The following is an 18,899-nucleotide window of genomic DNA, read 5'->3' on the forward strand; positions in this document are numbered from 1 at the left end:
ATAGACACAAAATAACCTTTAAGAAGAACAAAATGACCTCAAAAAGAGGCACAAAACAACCACAAGAAGACACAAAATTATCTAAAAAAGACAAAATGGCCTTGAAGAGATAAAAAACAACCTCAAGGAGACACAAAAAGATCTCAAAAAGACACAAAATGAATTTGAAGAGACAAAACAACAATAAGACACAAAAACCTCAAGGACACATGGAATAACAAAAAGAAGCATCAAGAGATGCAAAACAACATGTGAGTGTGTTAGTTGTATTTCGAGCCACACTGGTGTCTCGTGGGTTTGCGGTGAGGACTCTGTGAAGGCCAGTCAAATTCTCTCTCACCAAACTGGGAGAACCATTTCTCTATGCAGCTGCTTTCGTACACGAGGGCTTTTGTCATGTTGAAACAGGACCTGAAACTCTTGCCAAAAACGTGGAAATTGTCTTAAATATACCTGCACGCTGTAGCATTTCCACTCGCTGGGACAATGAGAACTAACCCAGACCACAAAAAGCCGAAGATGAAAAGTGCATAAATAATGTTTTTTCGTGTCCGTGAAGGTTCCTCTCTCTTATGCAGGTGAGACGATTTCTACAGCTGAATCCAAACTGATGGACTGGAGTTTCGATTGAAAACAACATCTTTATTCACAACTCCAGTCCAGCGATTTAGATTCAACTTTTTCCAGACAACGATCCGGCGCAGGAAAGCATTATTATGCACATAAATAAACCATGAAATCCAAAATAAGTTCTCAACACTCGCTTCGCTTCCTCTATCCAGGAAAATACCGTCACATACGGGTGCGTTCTCCCTGAAGATATTACAAAAACACGGATGGAAAACTTCAGAGCGCATTATTCTGAGCGATATATGTATGAAAAGGGGCCGTGCTTTACCGCCCGTGTACGTCGAGCAGCGACATTTGACCTTCTCCTGCTCCAGCGGAGCCGCTCGGTGTCCGACAACAAAACACTGCGGTTGTACCGAGCAGCTCCCAGGTGTGAGTGTGTGCGACTGTGTGAATGCAAAGCAGCTCGGTGCGGAGGAGAGAAAAAGATGATGCATGCTCTGCAGAAAAACCAGAGTGAGGCTGAGAGAAGAGACTGCAGGAGCCGCTGTTGTTCAGAGTGTGTGTGTGTGTGTGTGTGTGTGTGTGTGTGTGACTGACCCAGACTGTAGGCCAGGAAGTCGGAGGAGAAGCACTTGGCGCCGTGGCTCATGGACGTGTCGTTGTGTGTGTTTCCTCCAAACACCAGCATGGTGCCGCTCACTATCACCGCCGTGTGGAGGTAACGGAAGAAGCCGCTGTCTCTCAGGACCGTCCTGCAAACACACAGTAATAATAATAACTTTATTTATATAGTGCCTGTAAACAAATAAGGAATGACTGAATGTAAAAAGTGCTACAAAATTATTTTTCTTTTATCCTGTGACATAATTTTAAATGTAAAATTATTAAAATGATAAATATTCAGGTTATAAATATTCCGATTCAGGTTTCAAAAGCTTATTTGATTAAAAAATATATATTTTCAATCTACTGACACCGTCACATTGTGCTGCGGTTTTTGTAAAAAAAGGGCAAAACTCCTTTTTGTTTGCAGCTGTTTTTTTTCCTCATATTTGTAAACTTCTCTGCAGAAAACATTAATGCATTGACGTCCTGCTGACCATCAATTTCTTACAACAGATTTCCTAACAAGAACTCTTCATCCAAAGCTCCAAAATAGATTCACAAATTCCTCCCTTTAAAACAACAAAATGCTGTCTTTACATAAAAAGTAACATAACATTTTGCACCATTACAGGTTAAAATACATGTCATTTATTGCAGAGCACATACATCAAACATTCATCCCACAGTGGGCTTTTCAGAGGTACACACACGGAGCAGCAAATAAAATGAAATAAAAAAGAAAACTATGAACAGTTAGAGAGAAATCTTTTCTTTACAATATAATCCATGATTTGTGAAAATAAAATAAAAATCAGATGTATGAGGTATTACAAAGTTCATCCATTTTTCCTTAATGTGAAGCAAATTGTTTTAATTTATAGCTGATGAATAATGTTATTGTCTCCACTTCGTAAAGTTGTGAGTTGGTCTCTCCTGTTTCTGTTTTTGAGTATATTCACCAACCACATGTCTCTCTTCAGCTGTTCTTCAGGTAAATATCTGTATTAGATTTTTAAAACCTCCAAGTGACTGAAATATCACATTTGACCTTTTTTTAATAAATGCAAACTCTGTGGTAAACAGAGAGGAATTAAAGTAAACGGATCCAGTGAGAGTTCGGCCTTGAATATCAGCCTGTGTGTGTGTGTGTGTGTGTGTGTGTGTGTGTGTGTGTGTGTGTGTGTGTGTGTGTGTGTGTGTGTGTGTGTGTGTGTGTGTGTGTGTGTGAAGACTGCAGACTTCATTATCGACGTTTACAGTGATGCAGCCAATACAGAAAAGGAAGGTTTTCAAAAGTCATTTAATATAATGACTTTTTGCATAACTTGTTTTTTCTTGCTACCATTAATTTAATCTTAAGAAAATGACCACTGCAAATACAGCTGGTTCTGATACTCTGAAAATCCTCAGTTGTTTTGCAGTCTTCTTTTTTGAGACTTTGAGCAAAAATTAAAGAGTTAAGCATTTTTGCATAAATACTTTTGCAAATTAAAACCAAATTCAACTCAGTGCAATTGTATAATACCATAAATAAGCAGTGATACATCTGTTACGTACATCACCGGCTCCTAAATTTTTCCAGCTTGGGACCTCCTAACATGCTTGTCTTAATGTGCACGTCTATGATTTGTGAACATTTTGTTTGCATCATTTTAGAGACCTGAGGAGGCGAATGTTTTATGCAGCTTTAGAGAAAAAAGCAAAGTGTGAAAAATGAACATAAATCATACCTTATCTTATTATTTCCTTACTTTAGCAGCACACTGCATTAATAAGTGACACCGTACAGCAGGGCTACTCGACAATATTGTTCAGGGGTCACATTTTCATAACGCGAGGGGCCCGTGTGCCTGACATTTCCCTGAGCTATTATTCTCATTTGGTATACACATGACACAACTCGCCACTACATTTTTTAAACTTTTATTTTGCTACAGCGCAATTTACATTTTCTATTTGCATTTTTCCAACCCTCCTTGTTCTCTCGCCTCGGTGGAAACCGCCTGCAGCTCAGTCACAGTTTCACTGAGTGTGTGTGCTTTGACCGTCGGTCTCAGCTGAGTCATTCATGGCTTCCCAGTTGAATTTCGGTTGGTCTGGTTCGTGCAAGCAGTTTATTTTTGGCAAAAGTTTAAATGAGACATGTCAAATAAAGTGACTTTAAAAAGATATCAGCATTTTTTATCAGTTTTTTTTTTTTTAGGTTTTTCTGATAGAAGAGCTCCTAACAAATGATGTGTTTCAAGTCCATCAGAAATGTGAATTTTAAAAAATTATTTCTGTTTTTAAAGTTTCTAGGTGTGATAAATGGTCTAATTTTGGTATTTTTTTTTAAAGAAAGCTTGCTTTTAAAACCTGAAGGGTGTAAGCTTCAGAGGCATTTAGGCCAGGTGCCAAGTTCTCCGTCTCTGATGGTTTTATGGATTTATTGTGGCTAAATGTATTTGCATGATAATTTTATATCTTCAGGTCTTCAATTTTATTTATTTATAAACAGAACTGATCTGCACTGCCTCTGTGAAATTTAAACAATGATACCTGCAACCTGGGGGAAAATAAAAATAAATAACAAAATAAATAAATAAAATTAAAAAAAAAAAATCTAAAATAAAACATAAATTAAAAAAAATAAATAAAATGGGGAAATTTAAAAAAAAAAAAAATCTGCATAGATGACGACGAAAAACATAAAAAATTTAAACATGGGATATGATCTGCCACCCCTGCCAGGAAAACTCAACACACTACCTTTATTTTCTTTACTTTTGTTTATTCCCTCCGTCCTAAAGTACGCGGGCCTCCGGTCAGTGTGAAATACTTGGCAGTATTGTTGATGTAAATGTGCGACAAAAGAGAAATCCTCACCATTTCCTCTTGTCCACATCGAACTTGTACAGGTCTCCGGCCAGGCCATACTTGTTGGCGCTGAAGGCCTTGTAGCCTCCGTGGATGTAGATGGCTCTGGTGCTCGGGTCGAAAACCGAGCTGTGGCCGTAGCCGCCTTGGACCAGCGCTCCGTCCGTGGACACCAGGCTCCACGTGTTCTTAGCTGGAGGGTCACACAAACATTTGAACTCACTTCAGGTTCATGAAATAAATACAGCACTGAGAAACGGGACAGTGCAGTCAGCTTTGGACAGGTCTTTGTGGAGGACGAGCTTTTGGTCCCAGCGGGGACGTAGTGGATGTAATTACAGCTTAAGTCAGTTCACACAGTGTTTTATTGGTGTAAGAGAGAGTTACGCAAATAAAAATCTTGTTATTATTGTTCCTTAAATTCATTATGAGTCCAAAAGTAGCTCCAAAGTGCCATCGGATTTTATTGGTGTTCATTCAGGTAATGATAATAACCAAATCACTTTCACATGCGCTCATGTCCATCGGCCACAGCAGCAGGTTCATTTATCCCATTTTCTCAGACAGATTGGCTTTTAGAAAACAATGAGACCTCTTAATTAAGTTTGGTTGCCTGCCAATGAGGGAGGTGGATTAGAGGAACACGCCACCCGGATCCAGACACGTAGCTTCTCCCGGTCGTTATAAACCAATATATTTAAGTTACTAGTTAAGGACCAGCTGAAGCAGTGATACTCAACAGACCAAATCGGGCCTCCGATAGGGTGCCAGGTGACCCCGCTACCATTTTCTAATTCACAATAAAAATAAAGTGAGTCACACTGGACATTGTTTTTGTGCTTTTAGTAAACATAAGGTGCCAGAGTGTGTCCTCGATAAGAAACGACCTAAAGCCCTACAAACATCCAAAATCTTACAAACATCCAAAATCCTAAAAATGTCCTTAAATCATAGAAACAGCCCAAAATTCCTAAAAGTCCTACAAACATGCTAAAATCCTACAACCATCATTGATTCCTGGAAATGTTCTAAAATCCCACACACATCTTCAAATCCTGGAAGTGTGTTAAATCCTGGAAATGACCTTAAGTCCAAGAAATGCTAAAATCCTGGAAACGTCCTAAAATCTTAAGGCATCCTAAAATCCTAGAAATGTCCTAAAATCCTAGAAACGTCCTGAAGTCCTAGAAACGTCCTAGAAACATCCTAAAATCTTAAAAACATCTTAAAGTCCCGGATTCGTCCTTAAGTCCTTAAAACATCCTAAAATCCTATGAATGGCCCTGAAATCTTAGACACATGTATGGGGCTGCTACAGCGGGACCTGGACCTGCAGCTCTCTGCACAGGCAGCACCTTGGACTCACCGATGTTGTACTCCTGCACCAGGCTGATGTAACCGTACAGAGGACAGTGTCCAAACATCACCAGCATGACCGGGCTGTCCCCCTCCTGGACGGGAGGCACAATGTGAGCCGAGTGTCCCACCACGGCATAGTGCTCCTTGGCCCGGGGGCTCAGGAGGACCCAGGTCTGGTTCTGGATGTGGAAGACCCACAGCTGGCTGGACACGTTTCCCGTGGAGTCGATCTTTCCTCCGTACATGTAGATTTTCCCCTGAAAGACACAAAGACAGACAAAATTAGATCATACAGTCAAACTAAATTAGCATGAACAAAATCTAAATTACGCAGTGACATTTACAGCATGAAAGGTTGAAATCAAAGTTTTAAAGTTTTTATGTTACAATACAAAAATATTATACATTAATATTATTATCTACTTTCATTGAATTGAAATTGAAATTTAAAAAAAGGGGGGGGTTTAGGTGATCTATTTTTTCTTTAAAATCTTTTGTGGTTTTGAAGGAATATTCCCTTTTTTAAAAAAAAAGAAAGAAAAAAGGCTTTTTTTCTTAAAAAAAACTTTTGGCAATTTTTAAAGACAAAAATGTAGTTTTTTTTCTTAAAAAAACCAAAGTTTTTTTTTGAAAAAAACAAAGTTTTTTTTTAACGTGAATTTTTTTTTAAAGTGAGCTACTTTTATGACTTTATTTTCTTTTTCTTTTTTTCTTTTTTAAGAAAACCTGCCTGCACTAAAAATTACACCATTTATCACAGCTACAAACATAAAAACCTGAATCGTCTTTGGATTTTCAAATTTCCAACAGTCTTTCAACACATTATGTGTTATTATACAAATTTTTCGCTTTTTTTCCCTAAATAGTTATTTAGAACTCACTCAGACTTATCATTAAATTAGCAAATAATTCAGCAGTTAAAAACGAACCGATTAATTGTTGCAGCTCTTTAAGAAAGCTGTAAACTAACTACCTGGACTGCCACTCAAAACGCTCTAATGTCATTCATTATCATCATTTTCTGGCGTTGAGGAAGTCAGGGGAAACCGCTCTGCTTCACCTATTGCTCATTTCCAGGAGAGACAGAGAAGTTGTGGCATCTTCAGTTTTTCTTTATAACCCAGTGAGGGGAAGTGTGCCTGAGAGCCCGACTCGGTACGTTATCTGCCTGTGCGAGACTTAAATCACTTCTATCTGTCATGCATCAGGACTGATTTGATTCCCGTTTTGTCTTTTCAAGCCCACATTGACTTGCGAGACGCATCCACACGCGCTGTGATGCAATTTGTGTATTACAAACACTCTGCGGCTCAAAGTCGCTCCTCTCACACCGCAGAGCAGACAGGCTGCGTCTTCTTCTGAATCCTCCTCTCTCTCATTTATTATTCCATCAGCGGCTCCGAACAGACTTTCTGGCTGAGAAGAAACGGTTTCGGCACTTCACTGCAGCATATCAAAGACCCTGAGATTTATATATTAGTTCCAGACAACAGACAGACACCACTGAAAGCATAAATAAAAAGGATGCAGAGTTTATAATATTTCAGCTCCATTTAATTTAGTTGTCAACTGTTCTTTTCTTATCCTCTTCTGACGGCCTTTTCACGTTACGCTCAGGCGGCAGAAGCTGCATATAAATGCACTGTAATAACAGAGCAATGCGCAGCGAGGAGTCATATTGTCTTTATGTTTGGTAATGCGTTTACCAAACATACAGGGTTCAGACACATTTTTAATTTTCCAGGACTTTGAGGTAATTTAAAGACCAAACATTCTCTGACACGACCATTTCATTACTATATTATAGCATCTAAAAATATATATTATTTTTTTTACGATATCAGAGCAGTATTATACTGTTAGTTATTAATGAAAGAGGAAGGGGTGGTGCAAAAAGAGGCAGGCATGTCAAATTATTTTTTTAGGTATTGGAAAGGGAATTTATTTTTGATTTCGGCTGAGGGGAGGGCATGCAACTTTAAGTGGCTGTATTTTTATGTATTTTACTGCCGATTTTTAAAGAGAACATGCCTAAGGCAAATTTTGGCCCTTTTTTTCTTTATAAATTATTAGCAATTTTAAATCTAAAATTTTTTCTTCTAATTTTTTTTTTCATTTTCTTTAAAAAAATGGCAAAAATGTGCTTTTTTTCAGTGTTTGGGGTTTAAAAGGCGTTTTTTTTTTAAATTAATGGCATTTTTTTTTCCTTAAAACTGTTTGGCTTTTTAAGATTTTTAAGAAAACATTGCAGTGACTTTTTTTCTTTAAAACTTTTGGGGGTTTGAAATGCATGTTTTCTGGAAAAAAATGCAATTTATTTTTTATTTTTATTGTCTTTGTTTTTTTCTATAAAATTATTTGGTGAAACTGCCTTCACCAGAAATTAACACTGTTTATCACAACCATTAATTTTAAAAAATATTGTCAGATTTTTAAATAACTGACAGTCCTTGAACACATCATGTGTTGTTATACAGGTTTGTGAAGAACTTTCCCAAACCTTTAGTTCCATGACTTCCATGACTTTTTTAAGACCGTACGAACCCTCCACGTACCTCATGAAGAGCCAGTGAGTGGCCGTATCGTGGCGTGACAGTGTGGACGGAGGGGTCAAGGGTCAGCCAGCTCTTGTTGTTGAGGTTATATCTGAAGAATAAAAAAACAGAAAGGTGAGATAAACATTACAGAACAGATTTAAGAAGCTACAAAATGAGATTTGCTCACTTGCAAAAAGAATAAGTCCTGATGTCAAAATACAGAATCAGTCAAAAACTCCCTTAAACACTTGAATGTGAGACGAGGTAAAGCAAGTGCAGCCAGGCAAAGACAGACCCGCGGGGACGCTGGTACAGACGGAGACCTTGACTCAGAACTCAGGACATTGCTCCGTTATCGCACTGCATGTCTGTCAGCGCAGTTTACGTCTGTATCTTTTTTGTGTCTTGCTGTTTGCACCTTATGCTTATTCGTTTATTCTTATGTTTCACAGCAGGACGAGGAAAAAGACAATTTTCTCCTTCTATGTTTTCAGGTTTTTTTAAGTGTTGATGACTGAATGCCAAATAAATGATTGATGCTGCGTTCACGTGAACGTAGATGACAAAATCAAACAGTCCGACAGAGCGGCAGCACGCAAAACAAGCCGAGAGAGAATAATTACACGCACATTAAGAAGGTGCAGAGCTATCGAAAAACTGTACGTGAGGGAAGAAGTGACGCCTGCACACTTACTCCGTGTCACATGAGGTTAATAAAGACGCTTTGACCCGACTTGGATCTTCATCAGCTCAAAATGATTCACCTGACGAAGATCCGAGAAGCATCAAAACATCGTCTCTATCAAACGTGTGTGGCAGGTGGGAAGCGTGCAGGCGTCACTTTTTACCTCAGAGAGGCAAAACAAAACACAGCTGAAGATGATGATGTATTATTGTTAACAAAGAATGCAGTAAAATGATTATATAAAGTATTTTGTGCACAGAAAAGGAGTGGAAAGGTTAGACCCCCCCCCCCCAAAAAAAAAACATGCAAGGCACACGGTTACATATTTAAAATAATGTGAAAAACTTCTCATCATTTTTAAGCACTTTTTCTAGGTCATATCTTTCTTTTTTAAAAATTAAATTAACATTTTTTCAATAATTACTATCATCGTTATTTTTTAAGTCGTTATTCATTTATTTGCAATTTTTAAAAAATTATTATCATTATTATTATTATTAGTAGTAGTATTTTGATATCAAGCTGATGTAAGAATGTAAAGGGTTCTATGCAATTTCAGGGCATTCTTTATTTGTAATTTATTTATTTATTCTCATTATTATTATTATTATTATTATTATTCATTATTATATTTATTTATTATTATATTATTTTTACTATTATTATTATGTTTTAATATCGAGCTGATGTAAGACTGTGAAGGGTAATCGGCAGATTCAGTGTTTTTTTTGCTCCTGTCACATTTTGCTCTCTGCGATCTTGTTTTTCACGGTTATATAAATGTCCTGCATCTCTATGGAAACACAGAGAACTCAAAAATGTCTTTTGAGCATTATATCCTGGTAATAATGCTATAAATTGCATATTCAAAAACATTTAAGATACATTTCTATCATAATTTAATTTATAAAAATTGGGAGATAATAGAATCTATACATCTGACATTTTTCAAAGTGCCCACAAGTGTTCCTAATTTTAGAGGAAAAAATGAGGACTTCATATGCTATATATGTTAAACTTGTTACAAATTTCAATCTCTCTTTTTCTCTCCTCGGTGCTCCGTGGGTTCGATTTCTTTGGGTTTGAATGTTTTTGGAAACATTCAGGGTAATCTAAGCGCATAACTTGATAAATTATATAACATCGGGTTTACACGTTTAGACATTGTAATTAATAAATATTAAATTAACCTTTAAATTGAAGTGTATTATGAAAAGACTGTGGTAAATAATGACAAAAAGATACATGTTCTTCAGTCAAGTGAACCCTGTTAAACCTGCTTCCCAACTAACTTATCAACAAGACGAGTCATCGCGTGCCATCACTGTGTTTCCTTCTGTCGTGGTTTTGTTTCACACACTCTATCAAAGCACTGCTCTTAAATACTTGTTACACTGCAGCAACATCAGAAACACGCCAAACAGCTGTGCCATCGTCCAGTTCAACTTTATCAAGGTCGCAAACACAGACAGTTGTGTGGAGTTTGCAGAATGCTCTGTGTCGTGCAATCGACACTGTGCAGAAATAAAAGGGCCTTGTCCTGCTGCAGCCCATAAAACCAAAATATGAGCCGAGGGGATCAGTGTGAGCGTGCTGGGTGGAGCTCAGGGTGAGGAGCATCGGCCTATCCTGTAATTTTATGGTTTTAATAACATCCTTCGCCCGACGCACAGCTGTCTGTGCAGAGCCGTGTTCTTTACTTGTTGATTTTCAGCAGACAGGAAGAAGCCACTGGACAGCCAAGCATTATCGCTCCGTATAACAAGGCATGGAAGTTAAAAATACTGAAATGTTTGCAACAGAGACACTGTGTTTCAAAAGCGCAATCCCCACAGTCGCATAGCAACAGCAGGACTCGTGTCTCGCAGCTCTCTCCGATGATAGCGGCGGCCAAATGCCCAGAATCCGAGAGTGTGTTTGCAGTCACAGGGGAGAGTACTCACGCTTTGACCATGTGATAGTCGGAGGCGTTGAAGACGTAGCCTCCGATGACCCACATGATGCCCTGGTCCACCACGGCCTTGTGGGAAGCCCTCGCCAGCCCGGCCTCGGTGTATTCCTCCCGGCTCCAGAAGGAGGAGTTGGCAGGCACGGAGACGAAGCAGTCTGGACCTGAAGAGGGAAGGAAACCAGAGTCAGGGCGCCACGGAGAATAAATGACGCAGGAAGCTCAGTTAATTTTGTTTTTTCACACGTATGAAAGATTAACAGGATAAACAAAACCATTTAGAGCACTGATTCTCAACTTACGGCCCAAGGGCCAAATCTGGGCCCCGATAGGGTCCCGGATGGCCCCCCCAACCATTTTCTCATGTCTTGTTTTTGTACTTTTAGTCTACATTCAAGTGCATAAAACAGCATCAAAATAGTGATAGTTTATCAAAAAAAGTGCTAGAGGAGGATCCCCCACCCCACAGACAGAGGTCATATCTAAGCTGCTGATGTCCTAAAATCCAAGAAACATCCCAAAATCCTAGAAATGTCCCGAAAACCTGAAAACATCCTAACATCCCAGTAATGTTCTGAAATTTTAGAAACATCCCAAAATCCTAGAAATGTCCTGAAAACCTAAAAACATCCTAAAATCCTAGAATATTGCTAAAATACTAGGAATGTTGTAAAATCTGAAAAATGTCCTAAAATCCTGGAAACATGTCCCGCACTGCTCCCACTGGCCCCCGGCCTCCTGTCATTTTGCAAAAGTGGACCCGAATAAAACAAGTATTCCTGTTTTAGAGAAACATAAAAACAGCCTTAAAGGAGATAAAATGCAGATAAAGAGAATCAGCATAAACACAAGAAAAAAATGCATCTGATGAAAAAGTTCCTGCACTAAAGGAGGGTTAAACTTTCACAGGCGTTCATTAGTCCACTTTAAAATCCTGCAGCAGAGGGAACAGAAACTAGGGGCCATCTACTCTCCATGATATGACTGTAGGTGAAAAAAACATGATCCATTATTGATTGCTCCTGAATTATAAAAGGAAAATGTGAAAGAAAAGGGCAGAGAGGTTAAAGAAGCATTTTAAAGCCTTCAGATAAGTGAGGCTGATTATGCAGATGCAGTAATTTAGCATCAGAGAGTTTCTGAAATTTATCTGCTGTGTAAAGAAAAAATGATAAATTAAAGAACGCGAATTTGATGTTTGTAGACGTTTATCTTTTTTAATATTCATTCAGCAAACAATTAACTATTAAAAGGGCAGGTCAGATCTTTTGCAGTGGGGTTGTATGAGGTACTTGTACACAGTTGGTGTATTACTCTCAGCAGATGGCAGCAGTGCCACCACACTGTAACATATTTTAGCCACCTAAAAAAAACTATCAGTTTAAGTTGAACCCTATATTTAGAGAGTCATCCCTTTTTAACCGAAACTGCTTCACCTCTCTCTTCAAAGCCAGACCCCACTGAGAAAAACACTAATTTAACATCGCAGTTATGTATAATTATCACATAATTATGTTTTTAGCACTTTTTTCAAGCCATTTCCTTTCCTTGTTTTTTATTTTCTTAATAATCTCTTTTCTTTTTTTGTGTGTGCTAATTTTCAGGTAAGTTTCTTGTAATTTTTTTACTAATTCCTTGCTAATTTGGGGTAATTTCTTGTAAAGTTGCTCCTTGCCTTCCTCATGTGTCTTTGAAAGAGATTAAACCAATTTGCTCGAGTTTCAAAGGGGATAAGCTGCTTTAAATAACATTTTTTCTGATTTAAAACGTGAAAATGACACACTCAAGCTCAAGGTGGAAAACCTCGATGGCTGGTCGGCTGCAAAAAAACTGACTGTCGGCATTCCTTTGTCGATACTGATTTATTTTAGGGCGTTAAAATACGTTTTGTTGCTGCTCCGTCCACAGACGGACATTCAGCTTCCCCTCCTGCTTCTCCAAACTGTGAGCGTGCCGACTGACATTTACCGTCTGTGATACCAACTCAAAAGATCCAAACGATCTCTTTACGGCTTTACAGATTTGAGTGGACTGATTCTTTTTAGGACAGACGTCCTCGGTCAGAGCAGTTTTCCCCTGCTGCAGGACGAGAACAATAACGGCAGCATGAACCGGAATCTCTTCTCAATGAAGGGAAAAGATTCTTTGGCAAACAAACTGCGGAGTCAGAAATAGAAAGATCGGCCTCGCCCTGTCCATCTTACGAATTGTAGAAGTTTGGAGACAGTTTGGGGGACAGTTTGTTCATCTGCAGCAGGGACACTCAAAGACAGGAGCCAGTCACAGCAGACACCATACATGTTTCTAAGATTTTATGATGTTTCCTCAGTTTTAGGATGCTTTGTATGATTTTAGGATATTTCTAAGATTAAAAGGACCTTTTTTTAAGGACTTCAGGACATTTCTCAGATTTTAGCACATTTAGGACATTTCTAGGATTTTAGGATGTTTCCAGGATTTTAGGACATTAGGGGCCTAGTAAGGACCTCTGATTTCGGGACATATCTAGGATTTTTAGGACATTTCTAGGATGTTTCTCTGATTTTAGGATGTTTCTAAGACTTTAAGACACTTCATGGATTTTAGGGCATTTCTAAGACGTAAAGATGTTTATAGGATTTTAGGACATTTCTAAATTTTTAGCATGTTTTGGGGGATTTTAGGACATTTCTAGGGTTTTATGACATTTCTAAGTTTAAGATGGTTTCTTAGGTTTTAGGATGTTTCTGGGATTTTAGGACATTTCTTTGATTTAAGGACACTTTTAGGTCTTCGGGACATTTCTAGGATCTAAGACATCTGTTGGGGGGGTGCACTGGCCCTTTTTTAGATAAACAGACTATTTCAGTGCTGTTTTATGCACCCTGGCACCTTATGTGAATCACTTTATTTCATTGTGAATTAGATCATGGTCTGGGGGGCCACTCAGCACCCTAACGGGGACCAGATTTGGCCCGCGGGCCTTAAGCTGAGTGCCGCTGATGTACAGTCAGTCCATCCTACCTGATGAGCTACAGAGATAAAAACCTGCCTGGAACACAACATTTACCAGCCAATTACTGCTATCACTCCATCTCACCGCAGGAACAGGAAGTGAACCGCCGGGTCAGTTCCTTATTGATTATTATCCAAACAATGCAGAAGTGGCCACGTGCCAGGAAAGGAAATGTTGTGATTCACTGCAACAATCAAGGTCGCTTAACCCATTCCATGTTTTTGTTTTGTACACTGAAAAAAACCCCTAGTGGCCTATATTCTCCCAGCATCACTGAGCTAAGAAATTACCCTTTGCACCTTGGTTATTATTTCTATAAATAAAACATCCTTGCTTCCCTTATAGACGTAATTTGTTGAAGGCTACGCATCTGTGAAAGAGAGATTAAATGCAAGGCTGGCTTGACTAAACAGGCATCTGTCTGCCTCTGCGCCGCATGGTGTGGAAAATGAGTTCATTTGGGAGCTGGCAGCACAGAGTACACTAAGTGCGCTATTCCTCGGCTAACACACCATGACAGGGTAATAAAGGCTAAAGAAAACGCCAGTCTGTTTCCTCAACTCCCTTAGCTTTGGTAATTAGATGGTGAGCACACTGAGCTGCTGATATAAGTGCAGTTAAATGTGGCCGTTGTCTCTGCTTGTGCGGAGCGCCGCATTGGAGCCGTTCAACAACTAATAGAGCTGTTAGAGCGCCCATATGGTCTGATTCAAAAAGGAGAGCGGCAGGTCGTCACAAAAATGTAAAAAATTAAAAAAGGACTCTGTTCAGGAAGCTGATGCTGCAAAAAGTGGAAGTGAAGTCCGTCAGGTTACAGCAGATGGGCGCTGTGGGGGCAGCGGGAGCCTCGATTATACTGGTGGAGGCTTTAAGCTGAGGAGGCACTGGGTTGAATCACCAGATAAACAGGCAAAATCTGGACGGATAAAGTCAGTAACGCTCTCTTTACTAAACCTCCAACTGCTTCGCTGGAGCTGCTTAACGCTCAGCTGCGCTGGATTTTTACTGGGAGGGTTTTCTTTTCATTTGTTCCCTGCTATGTTTTCAAAGAAAAATGTTAGAAAGCTCTGGTATCCATAAAATTAGAAAATTAGTGGAAACTGATACTAAATTAATGATAAAAAACAAACAAAAAAAAATACCATGATCAACCCTGTGAAACCTGAGGAAATTTGCTCGATTTCTCTAAAAAACATGGAAAGAAATGCAAGGAAGACAACTTAACCAGGAATGATCCAAAGCAAGAAATGAATAATAAAATGTATCAATTTATTAATAAAATTAATTAGAAAATAATTAATAATTAAATAAACAATGAAAAAGAAATGTATTTTTTAAGTTGCAAAAAAAAAATTAGCTTAAAAAATATTTATTTATTAACTAAATAAAGAATGAAAAAAAAAGTTTTAAAAGAAATAGCTCAAAGCTGCAAAAAATTACCTGCAATTAGCAAGGAAGTGAACAAAGTAGCAGAACAAAATCAGGTAATGATCAGAAACAAATGCTTTAATAAAATTAAATAATAAATATAAATAACAATAAAATAGTATTTTGTAATCTATAACTAAAAATATTTTTTCCTAGTTATTCGTTGTTTTTTTTTAAGCAAAGTTATAGGTCACTTCCTTTTTTTTGCAATATCTGGAGCATTTCAAGCTGCCATTTGCCTTTTTTTCCCCCATGTTATTGAAAGAAGTCCTATTTCAAAAGTATGAAGAGGGCGTCTGAATGCTGTCAAAGAAAACTGATTCAGTCTTTAAAGGGTGAAATTACGGTGATTATGGAGAATACCTCCTCGTGGCTGTCTGCCTCTGCACACCATTTACAGTTTACATCTATGTCTGTGAAAACACGGACGCTTCACACACATCTTCCCCCGGCCGCACAGAAAATCTCTACAATCAGCACAGCTTTAAGATCAGAGTCAAAAATTCAGTATCTGATCAAACATCTTCCTTTCTGTTCCCGAAATATGACGCCGAGTAATGTCCAAAAAAATGTTTTTGAAGAACATTATGATGTGACAGTGAAATTCTCCTTAATATCATCACTTCATCAATTTATCCTATTAGAAATTCATCTAAAATTGTGTCATAATTAGCATATGAATTCTTGAGTTATGGCCAAAAACATGTTTGTGAGGTCACAGTGACCTTGACCTTTGGCCACTGAAATGTTAGAAGTTTATCGTGATCATTAAGTGAGCGTTTGTGTGAAATTTGGGCGAGCTGAAGGGACCGCGGGCGGCTTGCTGGATAACTCTTGTCTAATTTATGGTCTGATGAACAGAGAGAGCGCAGGCTAAACAGAGGCTGAGCAAATAAGCTGCAGGCAACGAAATAAGACCAAATAAATCAATGAATAGGAAACACTAGGTTACAGTGTGAAAATGGTGCATGTGCTCGGAGGGCAGGAAGCCCATAAAGTTTTGCAACTGAAATTTAGTTTTTTTATTGCGTGTGATTGCAATTATCCTTGTGAGGGGTCGAAATGTTGCATTTGCAGCATCAGAGAGAAAAACTGAAGCTACAGGTGCTGACCATCGAGGCAACAACTGTGCTGCCCTGATCACTGTGGAGTCGGCGTGATGCTTAGAAATATAAATAAAATATAAATGTGCGTCAGTTACCACCAGCTCTGTTACGATGCTGTTCATCTCTCTGCAGCAGTGAGCGGCTGCTAGCATTGATCTTTGTGAATTGGGCTATTTTTTTTTCCAAAGAGGGTCATTTACATGGAAAAGGGCCAATTTAGCGCCAAACATTTGCATATTACCTCGTTTAAATATGTGCAAACAACGCAGCCGCACCGAGACGTTATCTGCTTTGCATTGAAGTCAAGGGAGCATGTCTCTTTGTGCTGATGCTTTGAGAATTACGCTAAAGCGCCGATTCTCTGCCTGAAGCCCTACTGGGCCCGACCCAAGCCACCGGTTTTTTTTTTAATGCATTCAGGCTTGAATTTGGTCGAGTTCTCAGCAATTTAGCTGTGTTTTTGTTTTTTTTTACATTTTTTGAGTGAAATTATCATTTACTATGCAGACCTTTGAATCCAAAGCAAGTTAGTGCAATTATTTATTTATTTTTTTTAAATATGGGAAGAAAAGGCAACTCTGTAAGAAGTGTTACACAGATTTAAAAAAAAAAAACGGTAGATCTAGAAAATTATTTGAAAAAAAAAAAAGAAATAGGGAAAAAATGTCCATGAAAAACTTTAAAATCTAGAGAATAACTATATTTATAATTTTTATGATTAAACATTTGATATTAGGTTACAAAATAATGATAATTTGTGGGGCGCCCAGAAGTTAGGTTTGCAGAATGGGCGCACCATGTACAGAGGTTATGTCCTCACCACAGGTTCGATTCCTACCTCTGCCCTTTGCTGCATGTCATCCCCTCTTTCACCCCCTTCCAAACTTAAACTGTCCTCTTAAATAAAGGTAACATGCCCAAAAAATAATCTTTGCAAAAAAGAAAAAAGAAAGAGAATTATTCATTTTCCAATTCCTTTTTAAACATTTTTTAACATTTTTTTTAATTAATTAAAAATAAAACTCACATATTTTTCTTGTACTTTTTACTAACTTCTTGCAAATTTTTGGGTCATTTCTTCCTTCACTGCCTTCATGTTTTTGGCAGAAATCAAGCCAATTTTCTCAGGTTTCACAGGACTAATGGACCGAATCAAGACGGGAAAAGAGAAAGGGGGGATTATGACTGAGAGAGCAGCTGAAGTGACCGAACAAATAGAGAGAGAGAGACGGGCTGCAAGGTGACTCGGTTGGTTGGCAGTGTTTCCTTCCTCTCAGGCGGTGGGAGAGATGTGCGTAACATGCAGCGAGGAGCTGAGATCATCATCTGCATGCTACATCTCCATCTTTTTATATGTGCGCTTGACACACCGTTTTGCGCAGCCCACTCTGCCAAAACTATCACGAACGAGTCGAAAGACTCTTGAAATAAAGACGATGGAGAAGTGGTGCGAGGAAACACATCAGCGCTGAGCTTGTATTAAATGTTTTCATATTAAAAATACTACATAAAGGTTTCTTTGACAGTAGAAATTTGAGTTTTTAATCTTGTTGGGCACAAAAATGTTGCCATGTGTCGAGCTAAAGTCGGGCTTGGACAGAAGTCGTGTGGATTCATGTTGGGCACAATCAGGGCTCTAAATGACACTTTTCTTTTGTGTCTTAAGCCAATTTAGTGGCTGCAAAAGCTCTAAATCAAACAGACACAAAGGCAACAAATCCTAATTTTCTCTACTACTGAAAGCACCTGCTCCATAAAATAATAATGAAAATAGGACAAAAGCACACCGCATTTCCAAAAATATCTTGTCTTTATAAATTTGGCTGTTAAAGGTGAATCCTGGCAGCTTTATTTATGATTTAGCCGCCCCTGAGACCGGTTCATGCTGCACAGAGAGCACAGAGCCAGGAAGAAGCCTATTGAAGTCACGGAGGAGGACTTGGCGCGAGTGGGTCTGTTAGAGCCAACCTGATGACATCGTGCTTATTCAAACAGGGTCCATACATGTTTTTACATCTCCTTGACTTTTACATGACTTTGAGGTAAATTTTAAATTTTACAATCTCTGAAAAAACCATCAATACTCCTTAGAGGCTCTTTTTCATTACTATATCATAGCTTTTATTAATGTATATTATTTGAAAAAATAATTAATTCAGAACAGGCTTAGAATTGAAAACTTAAGTAAAACTTGGAGACTGTCATTATTTATGAAGGGGAGGCTGAGGTGTAAAAAGGGGGACGCATGTCAAATAATTCTTTAAGCACCAGGGAGGGACATACATTTTTATTTTGTATTTTTTTTATTTATTTTGCCGCAGATTTAAAAGAAATCATAGTGGGGTTTTTTCCTTTAATTTTTTTGGCAATTTTTACAGATTTTTCTTTTTTTTAAAAGAAAAACATTATTTTTTAAAATCTTTTTGGGGCATTTTTTAAATTGTTTTTTTTTCTTTCATTTTTTTGGTCATTTTTAATGAAATATTATGGCATTTTCTGTTATTTAAATTTTTTGGGTGATTTAAAAAAAGCTGATTTTTTTTTCTGTCAAAACAGAAATTTATGTTGGACTGTCACATTTCTGACCATCCTTGAAAACATCATGTGTTATTTTATAAGTTTGTGAAACAAAATTCCATGACTTTCCCCCCAAATTTTCAGGGTGTATTTAGTTTTCAAAACTTTTCCAGGCCTGATAACTGCTATTTAACTAACTCTATGAAGTTTTTCATGACCGTAAGAAACCTGTTCAAAGCAGCGCAGCGTGTGAGATAATGAGGTCACATCACTGGCAGCTGAGAGTGAT

At 38.2% G+C, this 18,899-nt stretch overlaps 1 protein-coding gene across 2 annotated transcripts in view; it reads right to left on the minus strand.

The window, feature by feature from the left end:
• atrn (attractin) overlaps nucleotides 1-18,899 on the minus strand; it is a 203,256-nt gene that overhangs the window by 152,649 nt on the left and 31,708 nt on the right. For both annotated transcript variants that reach the window (XM_088087328.1, XM_088087329.1), the window contains exons 6-10: nucleotides 10,560-10,728; nucleotides 7,950-8,040; nucleotides 5,402-5,651; nucleotides 4,045-4,228; nucleotides 1,171-1,325 (exon numbers count right to left, since the gene is read on the minus strand). In XM_088087328.1, the coding sequence (XP_087943454.1) occupies nucleotides 1,171-1,325; nucleotides 4,045-4,228; nucleotides 5,402-5,651; nucleotides 7,950-8,040; nucleotides 10,560-10,728 (849 nt within the window). The remainder of the gene's footprint in view (nucleotides 1-1,170; nucleotides 1,326-4,044; nucleotides 4,229-5,401; nucleotides 5,652-7,949; nucleotides 8,041-10,559; nucleotides 10,729-18,899) is intronic.

The sequence above is a fragment of the Plectropomus leopardus genome, chromosome 14 (genome assembly GCF_026936395.1).
Source record: "Plectropomus leopardus strain MGB_pleo_1.0 chromosome 14, ASM2693639v1, whole genome shotgun sequence".
NCBI lineage: Eukaryota > Metazoa > Chordata > Actinopteri > Perciformes > Serranidae > Plectropomus > Plectropomus leopardus.